Raw genomic sequence first — 17,314 nt, 5'->3', positions numbered from 1 at the left:
GCAGAGGCTTAAAGCTGTTAAAGATTTGAAATTCTCCTTCGCTCTTTACCCCCTTTTGTCCTATAATCTGACGCAACACTGGGTTTGAGTGGGCAATCCTGATTCCTGACGGAGCGATGGTCCAGAAAAGGTTTCTACCCATCAATCGATCGCCACATTCTTTCCATGCCTGTGACCTCGCTCACTGTACTGGCCGTTTGCGCGCAAGGGTCAGCTACTAACTTGCTATTGTCAGCAAAGAATCTACAAGCGCCGGGTAGTCTGATTCTAGTTTACCCTTGCGAAGCCGTGTGACCCAATCCGCGACGCAACGGTGGAAACCCAAACAATTCGAGCATGACTCACGCTTTCAGCGTGGCTAGAATTGGAGCACCAGCTCCAACTGACAACACATAATCCAAGCAAAGGTTCTATTCTGAACTATCAAGCACCTCATTGTCAGCAGTATACTTCTTTTGGTACGAATATGATTGAAAAGTTTTAATTTTTTGAGCTCAAAGATTGAAAAGTTTATCTGCTTTATGTAACAGTTGAAAACTGATACTCCAGGTAGTGTGCTTTTAACACGGACCACTAGGTGCTCGTGTAGTCAATCCGAGGACACAGTTCTTCTATCATTCTTTGTAATCCGAGGACAGAGATATCCGTTTATTCGTGTCCCACCAATGAACAGCTGAGGCCAAATCCTGAAGATATTTCCTTTTGGACTGATCCAGCAGTGCTGGTTGCTAGCTACGAGTGGTTCGAGAACGTATGCAAGGAGGGGATTTTTTTAATAATATTATTTTATTAGAAAATTATAAAAATAATAGTTAAATACATAAAATTGTAAGACTAGAGATCTACTGGCACTCCGTATGCCAACATACTACGTGTCAATAGGTTCGGAGGCTTGTCGGCATACATGTGATGCCGAAAAGACCTGTCGGCACTCCCGACAGGCCCCCGGACAGACATCAAAATGGGTGTCGAGATAGATGATAACTAACTGACCTGTAGCCACTTGGAATGTCGATAGGCCTATCGGCAAACGACGTGTGACCGGCGGCATGTTTTTTTTTTTATTAATGATTTTTTAATTTGGGAAGAATCGAGTATTTAATGAGGCAGAACCAGAGCAAAATTCAGTATACATCTATATGTATTTCGACACTAAATAATATCGCTTATAAGATTGAAATGTTATACTATGCGAAGCACCACCGAACATACAGTGACTCTAACAAGGATAGTAGCATGTTTGGTATATTTTTCATTCCATCATCGGCATGTAATAACGATAAACCTAACATATCTTAGTGAATTTAAATAAGATACGTACATAAAGTAACGATAACATTGACATGCACTGTACAATTCTAAAAGTAACATAGACATGTACTGATTCTAAACCTAACATGTCTTAGAGAATTAAAACTAGCCGATTACTACTAACACTCTATTGAGTGCAGCGCGGATATTTTCTCTTCCTCGCTGCCTCAGGTCCAGCTTCACGAGCCCGACGTACCATCTCATGCTTCCACTCCCTATCTGCCTCACGCGCCTCCTCTTTGAGACGGTTCTACTCCTCTCTCCTCTTCTGCTCTTCCTCCTGTAGACGTTCGGGGCTCGCCTCTCTTCTCTCATCGGCTTCTATTTCATGAAATCATCTCCATGTTGCCCAGTGTTGGGTGTGCAGGAGGAACACATTCGCTTCACTCTGCCCAGTATCGATCCATTGTATGAAGTCATATAGTGGTGGAGGAGACTAACAGAGAATAAAAAATTCATAAGTGGTAAACGACATATAGTTCTATTTTAGTTCTACAATATGTGAGTACTTGATCACGGTAGCCACCACGGATACTATCCTCCGGTGGGTCATACTCGTAATTGGAGCACATAAAGAACTTCCTATAGTAGGTGTCCGATAAAGTTATTGGACTTCCTAGCCCTACATAAGCCTCCATATCAGCACATCCGAACTTCGACCCCAATAGGCAAAAGATCCGATATTGACTTCTTCAGGCGAGGATCAGATACCATTTTAGTAAGAGGAGAAGAGTTTGGTTTGTTTGGACAAGGTGTCTCTTGGATTACTATTTATATAGAAAATCAGTGTTTGTTCATGGACTGAGTCCATGGAGATTTTGCTTGAAAACCTAAGTCTAAAAAAGGCTACATCTGAAACGATTACATCTAAAAAGTCTACTTCTGAAAACGCTACATCTGAAAAGCCTACTTCTGAAAAGGCTATGTCTGAAAAGGTTACTTCTGAAAAGGTTATGTCTTAAAATGCTACGTCTGAAAAGGCTACGTTTGAAAAGCTACTTTTGAAAATGCTACTTATGAAAAGCTAGCTCTAAAAAGGCTATATCTCAAATCGTTGGATTACAGTTAAACGTTACGATAAGCGTTGTTTGTAAGGCTTAACAATAATGTTAGCTTAATTAATTCGCAATAGTGCATCTATAAAAGGGTTCGCATAGTTACAACCGTAGGCACAATGAAAAAATGCTTGTTAGAGGTAGGGGAGAGAGAATTAGAGAATCTACTAGCGTAGGGAGGGCACTGGTGATATGACTAGGTTCTTTCGGTCCTAGTGCGTTTGAGGAACCACTTGAGAACTTTCCTTTGCAGTGGAAGAGTGATTTTCGGCCACCCCATCATCTGCAGACTTACGACCACCCAAAAGAGGAGTGACATAAGTGCTCCTATGGATACTACTGCGTTTTGCAGATGTATGATAGTAGCATTAACGGAGGCTGTCGATTCTTTCGATGTCCTCTTGGAAGGGTGAGAGTGCCAACAAGTTTAGTATCATATTATAGGATATTGTAGTCTTTAATTTCTATTTCTTGCAGGATTCAGACAACGATGATAGCTGCCACTATTCGAGATGGGTCGATCCACCCATTGAACAGAACATCCAGGAATACATCCATCACTTGCAAGACCGTATCTTCGACCTGCAGCGTGAGGTTGATGCTATTCCAATCCCTCTAGAGGAGGACAAGCTGATCATCCACATTGATGATACTACCATATGCCTCGATCCTTAGTGCCCCTACCCGTGTCACCAAAAGTTCTCTCCTCCTCCTCCTTCACCACCACCACCACCAGTGCACTATGGTTAAGGGGGATTCTGGAAGTCAGTAGAGTCTTCGCAGTTCATTCTGAGTCAGTATGACTAGAAACAATGTATCCTGATGTGTTGCTTTAGTCTTATGTTATATTTTCTTGTATCATATTATTTGTAATTGAATAGATTGCACCTCGTCTTGTAATGTTGTATTCTGATTGCACGTGTAATAGTAGTAGGGTTCGTAATACGAAGAGTTTTTATTTGGAAAGCAAGTGAACGATTTATTGTCTGACAGGACGACACACTGATACAGTCTAAAAGCGGATATGATTGCATCATGCTACGCTTTGGGATGGAACGAGAATACAGATAATAAAAATATGGCTGATAACATAGTAGCGATATAAACATCATATGCAACATGACAACCACATAATAGAAATAATATAAACATGTTCAAGTACTGTCTAATGACATAGTCAAGGGGTGTCGCCATGGCCACGCACGTAGGCCTACACCAGCATGCTGCTCTGTGACGCACATGGTCAATGGAGTACGTCAGGGAATCACACAGAGGGTGCCGAGGACGTGCAGTGTCTGCAGGGATGGTAGGGTCGAGCTACAACGGCTGCATTGGTAGAGGTGCCTCACTGTCTGTGACAGGCCCTCCTCGTCGGGTGTGATGACAAACCAGTCGTCCGATAGGAAGTGTGTCGAGCCAGACGTAGCGTCGAAGGAGCCTAAAACTGTTGCATGGTACAACCATGTCAAATAGTGTGCATCATATTATAATTAAATTGTAAGGTGCAATCTCGAGTGATAAAATTGATAGTGGCAGACCTGTAACTTACCACTCGAGCTGAAACCAGGAGTCAGCATGTACCACACCGGTGGTGGCTAAGACGACGAAGTTAGTTCCGTGTAAAAGCGTGGGGTCGTAGCCTGAGTGCGTGCTGGAGACCTCATTTTTGTGGTAGGCTCGACGACATCTGGTAACCTCTGGCACGTAGCGTGTCGAAACCCGTCGAGGCAACGACATGCGAGCAGACGTAGATCGACCATCAGCTCGGCTGAGTCAACCCGAGGTGGGACCAGTGGTCCATGAAGTCTAGTAGCTCCGTGCCGACATTCCTACACGTGTCCGACTACAATGCACGAGAGAACACATGTAATATAAGAATACAAGTCAGTAGAATATAACAAGCCTCACGTACTATGGAGAGGTAGGCCACCGCGGCTCATTAGACAAAGTGTCGGTGATCTCCAGCTTGTGCTATGGTGCCTCCGGAGGTACTGGGATGCACCTAACCCGTGTCACCGTGTGGAACCAGCGCAAGTACGCGGCCTCCATCGTAGGGTCGTAAGGGCCACTGGGGACGTGGAGGTCTGCAGTTGGGTCCGCCCACGGCTGCATCTTAATCGTCCAGGTTGCATCGTACGCGATGCCTTGACCCTTCCTCGTTATCCTGCAAGACCAAGTTACTATTATGGAACTGAAAACATAATTAGTAAAGCACATGTAATAAGGAATACTTACAAGTGAGTGATGTTCGTTGGTCAGTGCTGCAGGGGGAAGTGCTGGTAATACCTGAACTGCATGTAGACTTTGTATGGGTAGTAGGACTCGACCGTGAAGTCGACAACTAGCCACCACCTCGTAAGCCAGAGAGTCTGGTCCCTATGGCATAAGTCAAAGAGGCCAAGAAGCACGCGTGTCGTGATCGCCTCGTGGTCGTAAGGTGTCTAGCTCATTCTGTCCGTCTACAGCTAGTCGAATGCGGTAAAGAACTAAGGGTACAAAGTGTGTGTCGTCGCCATCGCCCACGTCGTCTACATGAAAAAAATAAAGTGTGAAGCATATAAGAGTAATGAAATAACGATACTTAAACAAATGTGTTCACTTGTATTGCTTACGTTGCGCTTGCACCAGAGTGAAAACATTATAGGACAGTCCACTGCGTCGTGCAAGCCGAACTTGTCGGGGAAGTAGAAAGAATCGTCATACTCGTTGTACGACCTCACCTGCAGGTGGCCTATGTCAAAGCACTAGTACGACCACATGTTAAGGAGCAACGGATAACCTGTGATCGATGTGGAGACATTGCTCCGGTAGCAGGCCTAGCACAATGTTCGGTACGTCTACACTAGGACTATGGAGCCTCAACTGTATTGAGGAACCTGCTCCAGGGGGTCGTCTGCAATTTGCTATGTGAAGAAGACAAACTGCTTGTCGACGGTGTCCTGGTGCATGCTGGTGAAGAGGACCCTCCCGAACAGCCACAATAGGTACGCCTCTAGGTGCTGTCTGACTCAGGTGTGAAGTGGTCCATATGGAACTGCTCAACCCAGGGATTTGACGGACTATGCTTCGAGTTGAAGCCCACATGCTCATTCTGTTGACCCTCAAGGATGATTCTGTTGAACCTAACAAGGAGCTTGTCCCTCCACCTGATGTGCATGTCACGCCCGTACACTGCATTCCCTGCTATGGGCAAACCCAGTAGTATGGAGACATCCTGCAGCGTGACAGTCATCTCACCTACAGGTAGGTGAAAAATGTGCGTCTCTAGCTTTCAGCAGTCGACAAGTGCAATCAGAAGTGCCCAATCAAGAGGAATCTTGATGGCTCGGTCCCTAGTCAAGTCGAGGAGACACGCCACCAGAAGGAGACCCGATGCTCTCAACCTACGAAAAATAAAGAATGAGATTAAAATATGGGGTGATTTACAACAACAAATATATAATGAACTAACTTATTACCTCGAGATCCAACGCTGGCTAGACCTCCATAAGTGGTCCGGAGTACGTAAATGCAAGGTGGGGTACAACTCGGTACCCTCCAAGTGTGTTCGATGCATCGCATCGTTCACTGGGTCGATGAGCTCTATACCTATAAGCAAAAAGATTATACTGCATAACATAATGAATATAACAAGCACACAGTAATGTAACGCAGAATATGCAAAATAAAAATTGAACTCGAATGAAATATAAATTAAAGAGTAATGCATAAATGAAACAAAATACTACAATAAATGTAGCACTTGATAGAAAAATCATATACTACAATAAATTATGTACAACAAATTATGAATAGTTACAACAATTTGTAATATTACAACAAACAATCAAATAGTTCAAATATTACATAACACAACTGGTCCAAATACTACATAATACAACAATGTACCAATATTACAAGAGTTGACTTAGGACACCACCCAATTCAGGAGCAAGAGTGAAAACTTGTATGATGAATATTACAAACTTAGGACACCACCCAATTATTAGTACAACATGCAAACAATCACGCCATGCTTCAAATACGAGTCTTGTTCGAAGAGTTTTTCTTCTTCTTCAGCTTGCGAACCGGGGCACACCTAACCTGCTCGTCTGACACCAGTGTCTACCAGATACTGCTCGCACTGCACCCTCGAGTGTAGACCTCTGCATATCAGGCACTCCTTGTAGGCTCATGCTCCATCAACATCGTCCATATTGTTCCTGATACGCCGAGTCTTGCGTCGCCCCTTTATGTCAACCTTGCTGTTTGGATCTGGAATCTAAGATAGACCATTTTCAGGCACCTTCGTAAAGTCCTTTACCGCCCACCACACAAGTAACTCGCCGGCCTAAGTACTTTCTCGGCTTCTTTGCGGTAATACGATGACACGAAATACTTTGACTCTATGTTGCCCTTCGCGCAATAAGCTAGCACATGAGAGCAAAGTAAATGCATCAATGATGGCTTATTGCAAATGCACTCGTACTTGTTGTCCGCTGGCCAGAACCTTCATTCCATTGTAATTTCCCGCTTTCCGATACCTAGTCCGCCCTTGTCATACAACATCACCTCAAACACGTGCTGACAGTTACCAACAACATAAACTCTATGGGACTGGCTCTTCCCGCTCTTATCTTCCATGTAAGACACTATCTTCTTCATGTACATCCTTTGCGGGTTGCCCATATGTAGCGTGGCCTTACTATAACCCTCTCAGAGATACCGTTGCGTTCCATGAGTGACTCCCTTCACAATTGCGACCAATGGCAGCAACCTATTCCCCTTCATTACCCAATTGTAAACCTCGACGAGGTTAGTTGTTGTAGTTCCATGACGTGAACTATCTGTGTCCACAATTAGTGCCAATTTCTCTAATGGTTCCTATCTAATCCAGTCGGAGAAACACTTAACCCTCCTTTCACCTTTCCTCATTCTGGTCACACTCTGCGGCTCAAAGTGCTAAAGGCTCTAAGCCCCCGGGCTCGTCCTCCCTTAGTACAACTGGCTTCTTTAAAACTTCATTCATGTGCCTACCAATTAGTCTAACCAGCTCTTCCCACAGAGCATCAAACTTCCTCCTTTGGTTCTGTTTGCATAGCTTCTTAAAAAGACACATCAACCTCTTGCTCCTGAATTATTTGTAGAAGTTTGCTCCAAGGTGGTGTATGAACCAATGGCTATGCAAATCTGGCCACGGTAAGACCCCACCCGCACCACTCTATAATGTGTTGATAGTGTTCAACAAGCCTGCATGTCGATCGTGAAGGACACATGTTCGACCTGTTACCAACAACACATGTCTTAACCAACTGCAAGAATCACAACTAACTATTCATAGGCTCACGTTCGAAGAATGCAAAAGCTAAAGGTACAACCTGGTTCTCACCATCTACCCCGATAGCTGTGAGTATCTGCCCCTTGTATTTGCATGTGAGGAATGTCCCGTCCATGCACATCACTAGCCTACAATAGCGGAATACCTCGATCATAGAGCCAAACAACCAAAATGCCGGTTGAAGAACTCGATCTCCATCCCGATTGACAAAATCATGAGTATCAATGCAGGTTCCTAGGTTCCTCCCCTGAATAACCTCTAGCAATAAAGGTAGGTTGCGGTATGGGTATTTATATGTGCCAAACATCTTCTCTAACACCTTCTGTTTCACTCTCCATGCCATATCATACGAAATATCGTACCCAAATCTATTGTCAATAGTATGCATAATTCCAAACAAGGGCATACTACTCTTCTTCACAATCTCTAGGTACATCTCCTTTGCAACAAAATCAGTGGTCATGTTCCTGTGCGCGCGCAGAGGTCGGCTCAAGTTGTAAGTATGAGGCTCAACAATAGACGCTACCTATACAGTCTCACACCTCGCTAAGAAGCCATGGACTTGCCACGTGCAACCTTCAGCTAAACATTTTATGTCGTATATCTGAGGATTGGAAATAACCACCTTGAACTCTCTCTTCTCTGAGAAACATCATCTCTTCATTGCATGATGCATATGGATCTTGTTATGAAATATCTAGCCTTTGATCACCACTATGGAATCATATTGCCATGACAACTCATGTCCATTGTTCACTGTCAACTTTTCAAATGCAAAATTTGACCATTCCTCTGGAATTCCAGCACCCGAGTCCACAAAGGTGCGGAACTTATCGTCGTCTACCTTCATCTGATCCACAAGTGCCTCACCCCGCTCCCCTTGATCAGCAAGCATCATGACCTGATTATCTTCCCAATCGTTACGTTCTTCTCTTGCCATTTGTACTTCAATCGGTGCACTAGTCCATAGTAAAACCTTCGAAACCACACTCTTATGCACCTCCTTATCAACAACATTTCCACCAACAGCTTCAACGGTGCTAGGGTCAACTTTTGTTGAACCAAGATCGCTCGCTTCTACATAGATACAGTGCGAAAAACTCCGTCTTGACCCTAGTGACACAAATTGTTGTCATTACTTCGAACATGTAAGCTCCCAAAGCTTCCATTGCCAACCGGTTTTGCAACGTTTAGGAATTAGAACTTTCATTGTCAACCGCTAATATGTCAGACTAAGTTGCAATAGATTATACAATCAACCTAACACTTGGGTCCTCTACATCTCTCCCAGACTATTCAATTCTTTGTCCACATACTGAAAGTTACTTAAATCCACCTTACTATCATAATGCATGATATATCCAGGGCTATAAAATACCCTAAACCCCACTACACTCGGCATCCCTAATTGAACATACAATACCAATATTTCATTAGCTAAATTTACTCTAATTACCATACAAATTATACTAAACACTATAAAATGTGAAAAAATCTCATATCCAGCTACCTAAATATTCCATCTGACAAATCCAATTTTAAACATACTGCATGTTCCTATATAGTCTCTAAGTTCTATACCTATAATTTTCACCAACATCTAATACCTACTACAAACATTCTCCTCTAATTTTCTAAATTCCCCTAAATAATGTAATCCTAATTTCTACTAAATCGAAATAAAGTACTATTACACAATACATTCTAAATAATATATTCCCTTTATATTCTACTATATCATATACAAATTATTCCTACTCTAAAAATTATCCACTAATTTCAAATTTTTTAACATACTCCATTGCAACTTCTCTACTTTACATATTCCACATTTCCTATATTATAAGTCTATGCCTCTATTCATATGTTTGTATCTAAATTTCTCTAATCCTAAATTTTGTATATACATTTCCTAATCTAACCAAACCTATGAATTAATAATATGTCGATAAACATTAACGTCGCATTCTAGAATCAATGCTACATAAAACTATCAAATCTAACCAAACCTATAAATTAATAATAAGTCAAACCTAACAAATAATATGCCTCAAAAATGTTTTATCAAACACTACCAATTTTCTACCAACTCTTTAAATAAATAAACCTAATTTTCATTGCACCGAATCTTGCCTATCTTAAATGTATCAAATATTTCTACTCTAAATATGCCTCAAATCTAATCAAAACTCATATTCCACATATACCAAAATTTCCTAAATATTAAGCCTACACTAATTCCTATTCTACATGTGCAACAAAATTCTAAACATTCTACTACAAAATTCCTACATATTCTATCTACAAATTCTACTCTAAATATTCTTAACATTCGACTCTAAACGTTCTATCTATATTGCAAAAATCCTACTCTAAATTTTCTATCTATACCGCGACAATCCTAGTATAAAATTTCTAAACACTTTAAATATCCTATTCTGAATATACCGCACAAATCCTACACTAAAATTTCTAAACGCTCTAAATATCTAATTCTAAATATACCGCACAAATCGTACTCTAAATTTTCTATCTATTATTCTACACAACTATGTCTCCAACATAATTTTATTATACTCTATCTACTACTATTCCTATTCTAATCTAAATAAAAAGAAAAAAATTCCAACGAATGTAGTCGTACGGCGCTGCCGCTTCCTCCCTCTGCGCGCCGCCGCTCCCTCTCTCCTCAGCTCGCTGCTGCTCTCTCTCTTGCGAACGCTGAGTACTCAGGGAAGAAGACGAACCGATCAGCGATCGTATAGAAATTATAGGCATGCTGGCACTCCGCCATGACATGGCACCTGAGTGCTGACAGGTCTCCTCGGTCCACCAAAACCTCTATAGCACCCCGTTTCATCAGGCCTGTGACCTGTTGGTACTCCGAGTGTCGACAGGTCCTCGAAACCATTGCCACGTAAAATATCAGTATGAGGAGTGCCGATAGATCCCTAGTCAACACTTCATATACCAACATGTAACATGTAATTGTATCATGCTGGGCGGGAATCTGAAAAGAGTTAAAATCTTGAACATCCCAAACGAAGAAACTAACAAATATGTGTAGATGAAGAATAGGACAAAATATAATGAGTTGAGGGACCATAATCAATAAACTCATAATTAAAGAAACCAGCTATAAGTTCAGACATTTGCTTAAAAAGAATCCCGCGTCGATATTTTTCCATCGTCCATGAACACGTATGCGGATGAGTATCATGATTGAAATTTTAAAAAATAGCAAGAATATCTCAAAACTAGCTTTTTAAGTTCAAACATTTTTCTTAAAAGAATCCTGTTGAAAACTGAGCTAGAACAAGATGCTTATATGTCATGTGAGAACCCTCTCTTAAGAGGGGATGTTTTCACTTAGTTTTTTAAAGGAAAAAATGCAAAAAAAACCCCCAAAAGTCATTTGGATTTTGACTTTTCCCATAAAAATTGTTTTGTTGCAAAAAAAAAACCCCCTAAAAATTTGATTTTATTGCAAAAGACCTCCAAAAATTCAAAAAAAAAAACCAAAAACAAAAAATTCTTAAAAACTAGAGACAATTATAAGGCCTTCTGTGAATTTTTTTAACAATAATATCCTTTGCATCATATTTTATGGAGAAAAGTTTAGAAAAAAAAGAAAAATATGCAGCTCATTTATTAACTCATGTTATTTTAACTTTGTCATGTCTACCATTATTTTTCCTACAAAAATAATTGTTTAAGTAAACTAATAAAAGTGATTTCACTAATTTTGGGGTGTTATGATTAGTTATGAATTAATCTATCTGCAACATATTTACTCAATCCTGCACGTTACAATAACTATTTCAAGATTTCATGTATTTTTAGAAGATAGAGGATCATGTAAGAAGACTAAAATTTATTTTTTCATGATTTTTGGATTAGTAAATAATTAACTATGTATTTAACTCAAATTAATAAATGAGCTGCACGATTTTCTTTTTTTTTCAAACTTACTCTCCATGAAATATGATGAAAAAATATTATTTTTGAAAAAAAAATCACAAAAGTTCTTAGAATTGTCTCTAGTTTTTTTAGAATTTTTTTTTGAATTTTTGGGGGTGTTTTTCAACAAAATCAAACATTTAGGGTTTTGTTTTAACAAAATAATTTTTAAAGAGAAAGTCAAAATCCAAGTGATTTTTAGGGGTTTTGCATTTTTCCTTTTTTTTAAAGAAGAATCTTGCCCCAACCATTTTGCTGCATGAACACGTATGAGTAGTAACATGACTGAAAATCTCAGGGCAAGAATAATCTAATAGCACGAGTCATCTGAAAAGGGCTAGTAATAATTTGACTAGGACTTCTAGCAAATATTTTGTCCTTGTAGAGGGCCATTTCTGCAATTTTCCTTTTCAATAACACGTGGTGGCTATTACTTGAGCCCAGCTGGATAAGGTTATGTGGCTATTACTCTAGCCGGCTTTGGTTAGGTACATGAGTGACCTTTACCAAAAGAATATTAAGGTATGTAGCATGACCTACGCTTGTTTTCATTATTCTTAGACCACAAAGGGGTTCAAAAGGTATTAGGTGTAATCACCAAGAAAGAAATATTGAGAAAGCAATGCCTTTGGTTCAGAGCATGGCATATTTGGCAGAGGGAGAAAGGAATATTTCTGCCAACTAAATTTTTGTACCTGATTGTAGTAATCATTTCTCCAACTTTTTGTGCTATCTAAATCAATACTTTCTTAGCAATATAGAAGCTGTTATGAGCTTATTTTTCAGGTAAGTACTCTGTATTGTTAGGGCTGTCCAGCCTAGGATTGACTAGAAATTTGTATTGTGTGCAATTAGTCTAGCAAAGAAAATGTTAATCTAGATGGTTTGAAATGAAACGTAGTAGATGACAAAAGATATTACCGAAATCAAACAAAGTTAATTGAATTCCCCAACGTATGTTTTTAGTTGTACTAATAATCGGTCAACATCACTGTACAACCATAGATCATACAGGGAGCACCAAGCCAAAACTAGAAATGGCGAAATCCGTAAAATAAATCTGGGGAAAACTGCAAACTACGTGTGCACGTACGATAATTACCACTCGCGGCAGCTCGCGGGTGAGCTGTACTCTCCCTGACAAGTGTGGCCGACTGAATCTACAACCAATCACCAATCCCCCTCTTCCGCTAAGCTCACCCGCGCAAAAAACACCAGACCACGTACACGGACGCGGCCAAGACCCACCACCAACTCCCTCCTCCTCCTGTCGCCTCCGCCTCCGCCTCCGCCTCGTCTCCCTCCTCCCCGACGTCCACCCCACGTGGAGCGACAGCCCGTCGCCGGCGTCCATGGCGGCGGCGGAGGTGTACGCGCCGACCGCGGCGGCGGCGGCGGCGGCGCAGCAGCAGCAGCGGGGGAAGGCGGCGTCGCAGGCGTGGCGGGCGGTGGTTGGGTGGATCGGCTTCCTCATCCAGGTCCTGCTTCAGATCCTCCGCGGCACGCCCTCCTGCGCACAGCTCCTGTCCTTCGTCGGCTTCCGCTACCCCCTCCTCTCCGCGCCGGCGGCCTCCGAGCCGTCGCCGGAGGTTGCCTTCATGCCGCTCCGGTCCGAGATCCCAGCTGACACAGCCCCTGCCCCGGCGCCTCCACCTGAGCCCCTGGGCCGCCTCACGGTACGAAAGATTCGGTTTTGATTGGGTTCCTTTGAGCTATTTGTGTCCTGGGTGGGGAAAAAATGGAACCTTTCGTTAGTATATGGGTTTCATTTGGATAGTACAGTGGACGTGGGACGGTGGGAAGTGTCTGTTGATCTAATTGTAGGATGCTTCGGTCTTTGTTGGTGATTGGGATTAGGTGGAGTCATTGATTTGAGGTTAATTGGGCGTTTTGGCCGCTTAATCCAGGCAGTTCAACTGATGTGTTGTTTGTAGCTGAGTTAGTATGTGTTCTGTGGAGCAAGGCTTCTTTGGTGATTGGGTGGTAGAAAGAACTTGTCATCTGGTGACGAGCATGGGCAATTCTTTGTGCTGCAATTCCAAAACAAGTGATTGCTTCTTGTATTATTAGCACGGTTGCATTTATCTCCTCTCAGAACTAGGGGCAATATATTCTCTGTGATCATCTAGTGAAGCTGTGGAAAATAGTTTTGGAAAACTGGTTCACTGTTGTTATGTGTAGATGAGTAAATATTTGAACCTGTGCTCTTTTTTAGGCATCTTGATTGGAACTGAATTATGCGATAATTTATTGTCTGATTATAGATAAACTGGAACAGTGTTACACTGAAACATATGATCGTAATGGGATTTCTGCTAAGCATGTTTAGATTGGATTCGTGAAGAACTTCAATCTGTTACTGACGAGCTTAAAGTTACACAAAAATGGAGCCAAAACTGAAACAATAGTTGTATCAATGATAAGCATTACTACCTGGTCACCTTTGAAATAAAATCTCCTATAGTTATGCATTCAACATTTCTAAAAAAAATTGGCCTATCTGTTCAGGTAGTACTTGACTTGGATGAGACTTTAGTTTCTGCATATGAATCATCTAGTCTTCCTGCTATTGTACGCACTCAAGCTGTTGAAGCAGGATTGCATTGCTTTGACATGGAGTGCATATCGTCTGATAAGGTAACAAACTTCTGCTTTTGCTACTTCATTTGTTTACTCATTTGAATTACAACTGATTAAGGAACTTTTGCTTGTGTAAATTTAAAAGGATGTTGAGGGAAAACAGAAGGTGAATCATGTGACTGTTTTCGAGCGTCCTGGTTTGCATGAGTTCTTGCAGAAAACAAGCGAATTTGCAGATCTTATCCTCTTTACAGCAGGTTTAGAAGGTATGCTGACTGCTGTTATTTTTCTTCACCATACGAGTCCGATCTGTTTCAGCTCGTGTCCTCATCTAACCTGCCCATGTTTCTTCTCAGGTTATGCTAGACCATTAGTTGACAGAATAGATGTTCACAATAGATTCAGACTCCGTCTCTATCGCCCATCGACTGTTACCACGTAAGTCACATTAACTTTCCTATGGATACAGATGATGTGTACCACCGTGTTGTTGTTACTGCATCTTGGTGTGCTGGGATCTGTTACCTTGCTTATTAGGGTGTGTGCAAAATTAGTTAGTAAACCCGCACCTTTCTAGGTGCAAAAAACAGATCATAGCCAATGCTTGTACACAGCAATCTATGGTGATCAGTTTATGCACATGGAATGCATGGGTTGTTTATAATTTGGCTCAACACCGTCTTTCATAGTTAAGCATCCATGCTCTGTTGGAATCATCATTGAAATGATTAAACTATCTGTTGTTTTTGAAGTGATTTTAGCATTCATTTCATCTTCTTTACCAAGCATTTATCAGAGAACCTGCACTCCAAACTTTTGACATTATATGCGATGTGCACTTGCATTGTACTGTGTTCATTGCCTGTGTTTTTTTCTCTTTGTTTCTGGTAAGGTGCTTCTTGGAATATCTTTAGTAACAAACCATGGATGCTTTGCTTTAGCATGCATGTTTGTGTTGATATACTGAGTTATTCAACATAATATGCTCATTTATTGATGTTTTTCTGTACCTGATTGACTGATAGATTGCATATAATACTTGTTTGTCGATAACCTGAGCCATCAATGTCTGACATCAATGGGTTGCATGATTGCAGGGAATATAGAGAACATGTGAAAGATCTTTCTTGCCTATCAAAAGATTTCTGCAGAATTGTCATTGTTGACAACAATCCATTCAGTTTCATTTTGCAGCCTTTGAATGGAATACCTTGTGTTCCATTTTCAGCTGGACAACATTCTGATGATCAGGTAACTGATAATGATCACCAATTGCTCATTGGATCTGGACTTCTAGTTTCTACTGTCATACTGATTTTGTCTTGTTCAAACATTTCAGCTCATGGCAGTTATACTTCCACTTCTGAAGCATCTTTCGCTCCAGAAAGATGTCAGACCTGTATTGCACGAAAGGTTTCATATGCCAGAATGGTTCCAAAAGCATGGGATCCCCCAAACTAATCAGGCAGTGTAAGTTTTGCTGCGGCCCTATGGAATTGTTTTGATTGAGGCTCAATTGCCTACCATGCCATAAGTCCCTTAGGGCAGAGCACCTGTACATTATTATCTATATTCATTTAGGGTTCCTGATAAAATCGAGTCATTGTTCATATGGAGTTGCTACATCTGAAGATAAGAAAATTGTAATCTAGCATAACATCATATTTGTATTTGTGTAGTGGAGCATTTTTATATCAATTAATTGTTGTATATCAGCTTTTGCTTAAAATTTGATTGCTGGCAGTTAAGATAATCAAGTGAACAGTTCATGGATGAACGATGTCAAGGTTTTACACCATCAGAAGAAATGCCAAGGGCATTATGGTACCATTCCGCCAAAACTAATGTATTTTTCAATCTGACCATAACATTAGTCGTAAGCCCAAAAGGCAGTAGGCATGTTGGAGCCTTATATGATTCCTTCAAAAATAAATTCCACTGGGAGAAGCTAGGGCCCGTTTGGTAGAGCTCTCTTGATCCAAATTTTCTGGAGGGAGTGATTATTTGAGAAAAGTGATTCTGTTGCTGAAAGTGATTATCTAAGATAAATTCTATGGAAAAAATGATTCTGTATGAGAAATGAATCATGGAAAGCTATTTTTTCAGTTCATAGCATCTAGTTTATTTTAGTGAATCACTTCCATAGATTTCACTTTAGAAGCTAAAACTGAAAACTGCTGTTTAGCAGAGTTCCCTCTGATTCCACTTGGGGAGCTGTTCTGGAAGCTCCGCCAAACAGTCGCCTATGCACACCAATTACATTTACTTTTTGTCAGTGACCTTTATTCTTTTATCTGGTCTTTTTGAACTGTAACTTTATCTGACATATTGTCGTCAGATTCTCCGGACATGAGAAGTATTGGAACTTCGGGTAGTAACTGATGTTCTAGACATCAACGGGATTGGGATATGGAGCTCATCTGGTTTTCTGAACATCAAGGCCGTTAGAGCTTCTTATCTGGCTAATAACTTGGGATGCCTTATCTAACTTGTATGCTCTCTCGTAAACGCCGGCAGCCACAAGATGAAGTTCCCTCTTGTCAATGCTTTGGGTCATGGCTTAGCTTCCCAGCCAGCGCTTCCAGCGCCTAGAAGTCCTGAGCACCAAAGAGGCTGATCATCTGGAGTGGGCGAGTGGCGCCGCGCGGCAGGGAGGAAATGGATAGGAGATTTTTGCTGTTGGTGGGGAAGTATTGTCAGGGAAGGCAACTCGTCCGGTGAGAGCATGGCGGGGATCGGACGGCCGACGGTTGCGCGAGCTGGATGTTTTTGCTTGGTTACACTACTGGTTAGTACTGTATTTGCGTTCAGGACGCAGGAATTCAACAATACACAAGCAATGTTCAATTGCTACATGAAAAATCCAGTTTGAAGAAAATTCATGGACGATCAGCAATGATAAGTTCAGTCACAGTACATGCAGTTCCAAGTTATCTGTGTTTTTCAGCTTCATTTTTTTAATGGTGGTGCTTCCAGTTTAAAGAACTCCCGAGTTTAACAAGCTTAAAGGTACTGAACATTGAACAAATTGCAATTTGGGACAGTTGATTTGATTCCCCCTGAAATCTTAAGATATTGAGCACTGCCGCTA

At 41.2% G+C, this 17,314-nt stretch overlaps 1 protein-coding gene across 3 annotated transcripts; it reads left to right on the top strand.

Annotated features, from left to right (window-relative positions):
* Positions 1 to 12,843: 12,843 nt before the first annotated feature.
* LOC133909072 (uncharacterized) lies at positions 12,844 to 17,145 on the top strand. Of its 3 annotated transcripts, none has more exons than XM_062351349.1 (7): positions 12,844 to 13,319; positions 14,152 to 14,280; positions 14,369 to 14,489; positions 14,580 to 14,661; positions 15,321 to 15,474; positions 15,563 to 15,693; positions 16,741 to 17,145. In XM_062351349.1, exons 1-7 carry the CDS (start codon positions 12,996 to 12,998, stop codon positions 16,838 to 16,840), a joined length of 1,041 nt encoding a protein of 346 aa, XP_062207333.1. In that variant the 5' UTR covers positions 12,844 to 12,995; the 3' UTR covers positions 16,841 to 17,145. The 3 variants fall into 3 exon arrangements, with proteins under 3 accessions (XP_062207333.1, XP_062207334.1, XP_062207335.1); XM_062351350.1 differs by having other exon boundaries at positions 12,845 to 13,319; positions 16,562 to 17,145; XM_062351351.1 differs by lacking the exon at positions 16,741 to 17,145 and adding an exon at positions 15,968 to 16,537 and having other exon boundaries at positions 12,845 to 13,319.
* Positions 17,146 to 17,314: the final 169 nt, after the last annotated feature.

The sequence above is a fragment of the Phragmites australis genome, chromosome 2 (genome assembly GCF_958298935.1).
Source record: "Phragmites australis chromosome 2, lpPhrAust1.1, whole genome shotgun sequence".
NCBI lineage: Eukaryota > Viridiplantae > Streptophyta > Magnoliopsida > Poales > Poaceae > Phragmites > Phragmites australis.
This window is presented reverse-complemented; position numbering and strand designations above follow the sequence as displayed.